The sequence below is a fragment of the Pyrus communis genome, chromosome 11 (assembly GCF_963583255.1).
Source record: "Pyrus communis chromosome 11, drPyrComm1.1, whole genome shotgun sequence".
Lineage (NCBI taxonomy): Eukaryota > Viridiplantae > Streptophyta > Magnoliopsida > Rosales > Rosaceae > Pyrus > Pyrus communis.
Window position 1 is genome coordinate 24,189,576 of NC_084813.1, and position 8,511 is coordinate 24,198,086.

The 8,511-nt window shown below is 42.0% G+C and overlaps 1 protein-coding gene across 1 annotated transcript; it reads left to right on the forward strand.

The window, feature by feature from the left end:
- The first annotated feature begins 123 nt into the window (after positions 1-123).
- On the forward strand, positions 124-8,009 carry LOC137707569 (ABC transporter B family member 19). Its single transcript, XM_068446465.1, has 10 exons — positions 124-855; positions 1,080-1,134; positions 1,516-1,691; positions 2,321-2,521; positions 2,703-2,962; positions 3,058-3,374; positions 3,469-3,692; positions 3,786-4,605; positions 4,780-5,021; positions 6,595-8,009. Exons 1-10 carry the CDS (start codon positions 607-609, stop codon positions 7,801-7,803), a joined length of 3,753 nt encoding a protein of 1,250 aa, XP_068302566.1. The 5' UTR covers positions 124-606; the 3' UTR covers positions 7,804-8,009.
- The last annotated feature ends 502 nt before the right edge of the window (positions 8,010-8,511 follow it).

The following is an 8,511-nucleotide window of genomic DNA, read 5'->3' on the forward strand; positions in this document are numbered from 1 at the left end:
TTGCACATGAAATTCTTGTTCTAACGACAGTTTATATATCCTTTCTTTTGGCTTCTTCTGTTCATGGATTGAACCAACTCATGTTTATCATGTTTCCCATTTTCTTTTGAAACTTTATTTTGAGGTTAAAGATATGAAAAAAAGGAAAAAATATATCAAAGAACGAGAACCGAGGCAGAGCCACAATTACCAAGCGCAGCAGAGAGCAGAGAGCAGAGCAGGACGCACAGTGTAACACTGTTAACCAGATTCCTCACCTTTAACCTGGATCCCCCCATAAGTTGCAGTAACTTCACTACCGCAGTTAAAGCTCCCACCTTTGCCACCGTATACTAAATACTATATAACTCCACCACCCACACCCCTCTCTTTCTCCATCCCTCAATCTCTCCCACCTTCCTCCTTTGACTACTGGTCCAACCTCTCTCTCTCTCTCTCTCTGTTGGGCTGATCACCCAGAACAAATCGACATTGACGGTTCTTGGAACGAAAGAGAGAGGAAGAATAAAAGATGGGTTCTTTAGATCTCACGCTCTAAAGCTAGTTTCTTTTTTGTTGGGTTCGTTCTGCTCTGCCTTTTTTATCCTAACAAGGTGAGCTGCTGCAATGGCGGAGACAGCGGCGGAGGCGAAGACATTGCCGGAGGCGGAGAAGAAGAAGGAGCAGAGCCTGCCGTTTTTCCAGCTCTTCTCCTTTGCAGACAAGTACGATTGGATGCTCATGATCTTCGGAAGCTTGGGCGCCGTCGTGCACGGTTCCTCCATGCCGCTGTTCTTCCTCATGTTCGGCGAAATGGTTAACGGGTTCGGCGAAAACCAAATGAATTTGCAGAAAATGACCGCCGAAGTAGCAAAGGTTCGCAGCCCATTTGTTCATTTCTCATATTTTTATAAAGAAAACGATTTCCGCACACCTAACTTTCTCTTCTGCACACCTCTGTTTATTTCCGTCTCAAATGCGCGAAATAAATAAATATGGATGTGCACAGTAGAAAATGAGTATGCGGAACTCATTTCCTTTCTCGAGATTTCGTCACGATTTCTCAGATTCCAGATCTGATCTTCTGTTGGTGATTGCAGTACGCTTTGTACTTTGTGTATCTCGGTCTCATAGTATGCGTAACATCCTACGCAGGTAAAACCTTCAAAATCCAACCTTTTTATTTTTTTAATTTTTATCTCTTGCTGCAATGGAAATGTTGTTTTTTTATGACCAACTGCTCCGAGTCGTAGGAACTTCTTTGTAAAATAAAAGTAATGCAGCGTACTGTAGACGTTCCCGACCATCGCAAAGTGGAGAGCTTTGTTATCTTGGGTCGCCATTTTTTAGTCCTTGCTGTTGCTGGTCTTCGAGATCATACTTGTTGGACTTTAGTCCAGTCCAATCCAGTCCCACATGACTCGTGCATCACACTTCACGTGCACTGTTCCCTCCCCTAATTTTTCATTAATTAATAAGTTAATCCGTTGATTAATGAGGTTAAAGGTGATTAATTTATGTGATTTTTATTTGCAGAAATTGCATGCTGGATGTACACCGGCGAGAGGCAGGTGAGCACGCTGAGGAAGAAGTATCTGGAGGCGGTGCTGAAACAGGACGTCGGCTTCTTCGACACGGACGCCAGAACTGGGGACATTGTCTTCAGTATCTCGACGGACACTCTTCTGGTCCAAGATGCCATCAGCGAGAAGGTTTCCATCTTTGCCAATTTACATTTTGCTCCCTTTTAGAATCTCCCTAAGCATTTCTTCTTTTCCTTCTCATCTAATCGTCGAGAAGTGATTTCCACGCATTTTTGTTATGCACACGTTTGTTTATTTTCGGAGTTTTTTGCTTGATTAAATCAAAAGAGAATCGAGAGACGGAAACAAATATCGTTGTGTAGAAGAAAATCATCTCCCATGTGGAGCAAAATCTAGTCTTTGGGAGTGTTAAATTTGTAAATGGGGCTTATCTAGAGAATTTTTTTCAATTTGTCCGGAACACGGGACAGGAAACCATATGTTATTAAGTGATGGAGATTTTTTTCAAATGTTTCTCTTACATATGACGTATTTGCCCGTGTTCTGAATACATGGATATTTGGGCATGCATCAATGCGGGGCCCACTACCTAATCCCTGCGCACGTTAGCAAGGACTGGCTTAACGTGCGTGGTGATGCCCCTATGATTATTCCTCGCATTTTTTTGGCGATTTTGATTTGTCCTTAAATGTTTGATGTTGAAAGGTCATATCCAGTAGGTGGATGTTAAGTTAATTCTATGATGTTTTATTATTTAATTTAATTTATGGTATTTCTGTTTGTTTGTTTTGATTTAGGTGGGGAACTTCATACACTATCTATCTACATTTCTGGCAGGCCTGGTGGTAGGGTTTGTATCAGCATGGAGGCTGGCGCTGCTGAGTATTGCCGTGATTCCGGGAATCGTTTTTGCTGGCGGCTTATATGCCTATACACTCACTGGCCTCACGTCCAAGAGCCGCCAGTCGTATGCAAATGCAGGGATAGTGGCTGATCAGGTGAAGTTTTACAACTTAATACAAATGTGTAACTGTTTTTCTTAAGTAAATTTTCATTCTTGGTGATTATATGGTTTCGAAAATAGGGTTCGATCAATCAACATTTGGTGTGATTACGACGATTTTATAGTATGATATTTGTTTTCGTGGCCTAATTTTGTAAGGTTTTCTGTGTGCCTAGGCCATTGCGCAAGTTCGGACAGTTTATTCCTATGTTGGTGAAAGCAAGGCCCTCAATTCGTATTCAGATGCCATACAGAACACTTTGCAGCTTGGTTACAAGGCCGGAATGGCCAAAGGTCTTGGCCTAGGGTGCACCTACGGCATTGCTTGTATGTCATGGGCACTTGTTTACTGGTACGCTGGTGTGTTTATCCGAAATGGGCAGACTGATGGAGGGAAAGCGTTCACTGCCATTTTCTCAGCCATTGTTGGTGGCATGTAAGATTCTAAGCCAAGAACTTTCATCTCTCTTATATTATCCTTTTCAGGTCAATAAGCTTCTTGATGTTAATATGATCACTTGAATGTTACAGAAGCTTGGGTCAGTCATTTTCGAACCTCGGGGCCTTTAGCAAAGGTAAATCGGCTGGATACAAGTTGATGGAGATAATTAAGCAAAAGCCAACCATAGTTCAAGACCCCTTGGAAGGAAAGTGCTTGTCGGATGTTAGTGGCAATATAGAATTCAAGGAAGTAACCTTCAGCTACCCTTCGAGGCCAGATGTTATTATCTTCCGAAATTTTTCAATCTTCTTTCCAGCCGGGAAGACTGTGGCTGTTGTTGGCGGCAGTGGTTCAGGGAAGAGCACTGTTGTCTCTCTAATCGAAAGATTCTACGATCCTAACCAGGGTAAGTTAGAGGCTTTTCGTAATTGGAGATGCTGGTTTGAAAGTCTATGATGCTTGATGAAAGGAAATATCTAACATTTCTTGTTGGTAAGCAGGGCAGGTTTTGATCGATAGCGTGGACATAAAAACGCTGCAATTGAAATGGTTGCGTGATCAGATTGGGCTTGTAAACCAGGAACCGGCACTCTTTGCTACAACGATACTTGAGAACATTCTCTATGGAAAGCCCGATGCAACAATGGAAGATGTTGAAGTTGCAGCTTCTTCAGCGAATGCTCACAGTTTCATCACCTTGCTTCCAAAGGGATATAACACTCAGGTTGGTGTCGATAATTCACTGAAAGTACCTTGGCTATGTGTAAACGCTATGCATTCTTCCCCGTCTTAACATTTTTAACTTGTGAGAATTCAGGTAGGAGAGCGAGGAGTTCAACTCTCTGGTGGTCAAAAGCAGAGGATTGCAATTGCCAGAGCTATGTTGAAAAATCCAAAGATCCTCCTCCTTGACGAAGCTACCAGTGCCCTTGATGCAAGCTCGGAGAGCATTGTTCAAGAAGCTTTGGATCGTCTCATGGTCGGAAGGACAACTGTTATTGTGGCACATCGCCTTTCCACTATTAGAAATGTTGATAGCATTGCAGTTATACAACAAGGCCAAGTTGTCGAGACAGGTACACATGAAGAACTGATTGCTAAAGCAGGGGCATATGCTTCTCTAATTCGATTCCAAGAGATGGTTGGGAACAGAGACTTCAGGAACCCATCTACTCGCTGCTCGCGTTCATCACGTCTAAGCCACTCATTGTCAACGAAGTCTTTAAGCCTCCGGTCTGGCAGCTTAAGGAACTTGAGCTATTCGTACAGTACAGGTGCTGATGGGCGGATAGAGATGATTTCAAATGCTGAAACAGACAGGAAAACTCGAGCTCCTAAGAACTATTTCTTCCGGCTTCTGAAGCTAAACGCTCCTGAATGGCCCTATTCAATAATGGCCGCTATAGGATCAGTACTCTCTGGGTTTATCGGTCCAACATTTGCTATTCTAATGGGCAACATGATTGAGGTTTTCTACTATAGAAACCCAGCCTCAATGGAAAGGAAGACAAAGGAATATGTTTTCATGTACGTTGGAGTGGGACTATACGCCGTGGTTGCATATTTGATACAGCATTACTTCTTCAGCATCATGGGAGAGAACCTCACTACTAGAGTGAGAAGGATGATGCTTGCAGGTATAAACAATTAGTCTTTCTATCGACTCGTTATATCGCCTTGAATTCTTGAGCATACGTTCAACTATTTTATTCAGCTATATACACCATACATTCATATAGTTTAGTATTTTTCGTTAATTCGCTTTGAAGTTTATGTCTTTTGATTTGCATAATTTACTTGTTTTTCTTCAGCAATCTTGAGGAATGAAGTTGGATGGTTTGATGAGGAGGAGCACAACTCTAACCTTCTAACAGCTAAATTGGCGACGGATGCTGCTGATGTGAAATCAGCTGTTTCTGAGAGGATATCTGTGATATTGCAGAACATGACTTCACTCCTCACTTCATTCATTGTTGCCTTCATAGTGGAATGGAGAGTATCCCTGCTCATTTTAGCAACCTTCCCTCTTCTGGTGCTAGCCAACTTTGCTCAGGTACACTTCACACTCTCAACTCACTTTACTAAAAAGAAATTTACCTAAACCTGGATGACACGGTGACGGTATCGCCAGTCAACCGTGCACTGTCATGCATGTTAACTTTTACTATGATAATGTGTGATTGGTTTAGTATACGGCCTCTATGGCTTGCCAACTATGTTTTAGTGACTCACTTTGAGAGAAATTTACTCTCGGAATGTCATTGTGTCTGTATTACAAGTCAATTGCTCACTATTATTTGTTTAAACTTTTTCTAGTCATGTGCCTATGTCACTAGTTAATCACATAACTTCAAGTGCTTTAACTTTTCCGCATTTCATGTGCATGAAAGTTCTTCTGCACCACACCAAGATAAGAAAGTGGAAGCATTTTTTTATCTCCTCCCTCTCTTCTTTTCGTATTTATAACACCAAAACATATTTCCCTTGAAAATTGCAAGCTTTATGCACCCAAAAAGAGAAATGCTAGCTTTTTACTTTGGTGGGTTGACCCAAAGTCCTGCAGAAGCATATGGGTATGGTCTATGTAATATTTTTATGTCTATGTAATATTTTTATTGCATCTACCTTCACACCCCATGGAATCTTAAACTTCACCCAAACCCTACCATTAAACGACAATAGAATACTGCCACGTGTCACCACCCACTGCACTGCACGTGCCTCCCTCCGAGCCTTGTGCACGTTAACTCTTGGAAAATGGTCGCAAAAAGTTAAAATGTGAAATACCAAAGATTCCTTGAAAGCATCCCTTCTTCCAAGCTGCTAACTAGTAACTAAGTAGTCTATATGTTGCTTATTTTTCTCTAATGATTGTATATTTAGCAGTTATATTTGACTTCAAAGCGTTATCTTAAACTAATTACGTGTTATCTTAAACTAATCACGCGAGACACAAATTTAAATAGTAAGCGACGAGCTGGCACTGCACATCACAGAGCTACAGCTTATACTGTCATCTGTCTGAATTTATAGGCCCCAAAATTTGTCACAATAATTTATACTTTTCCTTTTTTTTTTTAACTGAAAACTCCCATGTGCTGAGAGTTACAAGAGATACTATACTCCCGTGACCACATTGTGTAATATGGTAGATTCCTTTTACTTTTTTCCAGAGATTTTTCTGATAGATTTCAGTCCTTGTCCTTTGTTTTGTTGTTTTTGGTGGGCCCGCTTTGAGTAAGTAACTAACCCGTCAAAAGAGAAAAACTTACCTACACCTGAGATGACACTGAAGCATTGCCATGTGTTTTTTACTTTGTTTTGTTTTTTTTGGGTTTTGTGTAAGTAATGAGTTGGTAACTTGGTCGAAGGAGTGAAACTTACTAGCAACTGGAATGACACGGTGCCAGTATGGCCTGGCGTTGGCGTTATCATGTGTTTTAACTTTTCTGCTGAAGACCTCACCAAATTGTATCAAGAAATAACTATCAACCATCAAGCCAACAAAGAACAGAACAAACTCTAACTAAATGGAAATTTCTGTTAGTAAAGAACCTTATTAGTTATTACTCATTTACGTAATGCAGTTTACTGACTGTTTAATTCTGCAATTGTGCGTTATGCAGCAACTTTCTTTGAAGGGCTTTGCTGGAGACACAGCCAAGGCTCATGCAAAGACGAGCATGATTGCTGGGGAGGGAGTGAGCAACATTCGGACAGTCGCCGCCTTCAATGCCCAAAACAAGATCCTATCTCTGTTCTGCCATGAGCTCCGTCTCCCACTGCTGGGAAGCCTCCGCCGCAGCCAAACTGCTGGCGTCCTATTTGGCATTTCTCAGTTTGCTCTCCATGCCTCTGAAGCTCTCATTTTGTGGTACGGTGCCCACCTCGTTAGCAAAGGTGTCTCCACCTTCTCGAAAGTTATTAAGGTTTTCATTGTCCTTGTTGTAACGGCGAATTCAGTTGCTGAAACTGTCAGCCTTGCCCCGGAGATTATCAGGGGCGGTGAAGCAGTTGGTTCGGTATTTTCAATCCTTGATCGTCAAACAAGGATTGACCCGGATGACCCTGAGGCTGAGGTGGTCGAATCAGTTCGCGGAGAAATTGAACTTAGGCATGTTGATTTTGCATATCCATCGCGACCTGATATCATGGTGTTCAAAGATTTTAGTCTCAGAATCCGAACTGGCCACAGCCAAGCGCTTGTCGGAGCTAGTGGTTCGGGAAAGAGTTCCGTGATTGCATTGATCGAGCGATTTTATGATCCACTAGTTGGTAAAGTAATGATCGATGGCAAGGACATCCGCCGGTTGAACTTGAAGTCTCTTCGGTTGAAAATTGGACTGGTGCAACAAGAACCAGCCCTGTTTGCAGCAAGCATCTTTGAAAACATTGCCTACGGCAAAGAAGGCGCATCCGAAGCAGAAGTAATCGAAGCTGCACGTACTGCTAACGTGCATGGTTTCGTTAGCGGATTGCCTGATGGATACAAAACCCCGGTTGGGGAGCGAGGAGTTCAGCTCTCCGGTGGACAAAAACAAAGAATTGCGATCGCAAGGGCGGTGCTCAAGGACCCTAGAATACTCTTGTTAGATGAGGCCACAAGCGCACTTGATGCTGAATCAGAATGTGTGCTGCAAGAAGCACTCGAGAGGCTAATGAGGGGCCGCACCACCGTGCTTGTTGCCCACCGTTTGTCGACAATTAGAGGGGTGGACAGCATTGGCGTGGTGCAAGACGGGCGCATTGTGGAACACGGCAGCCATTCGGAACTAGTGAGCCGCCCCGACGGAGCTTACTCAAGGCTGTTGCAGCTGCAAAATCATCACGTATGAGAAGAGTTTTGGTCAAAATCAAGCATGCATGCATGGATGGCCTTGTTGGGTGTTAATTATGTGTGTCCCCTATTAATTTTTATGCATCCACCATTTTTCTTAGTTTGTAGATATTGGCAAATATGTCTGAACAATTTCTCTCTAATCTCTAATCGAGTAGCAAGTATTATATTATTAATCAAATATCATATCTTTCCTTTCTCCTTTTTGAGAAGCTTTCCTCAGCCATTCTTTTCCCATTGCATGTGTTTCCGACTTTTATATATTTTTCGTTTCCTATTAAGGACATGTCTTTTTAAATGTGACAATTTTAGATACGATATAGAATTTACAGAATTAAAGGACATACTAAAACTCGTGGGATTATAAGATCTCTGATGTATACGCAGTTAACATGATTAACATTGTTAAACGAATGTTGGTAAACCTAAACACGACTCATTGACGCCCGTACTTTACTAGGGATTAAAGGTTGAGGCCTACAAAAATGCAAGGCTGCCTCTTAATAATAAAATGGAGACACATTCATTTGTAGCAGATGGTGTGAATGTGAAGCTTGAGAATCTGCAGCAGTACTGATGACAATAATGAAACCACTTGTTTTGCAAAGCAAAGCAATATTTTTAATTATTTACTCTTTTCCCCCGTTCTATTAGTGAAGTTGTGAGGCCCCAACACTTTTCAATTCATTGAGTGCCCCGATACTTG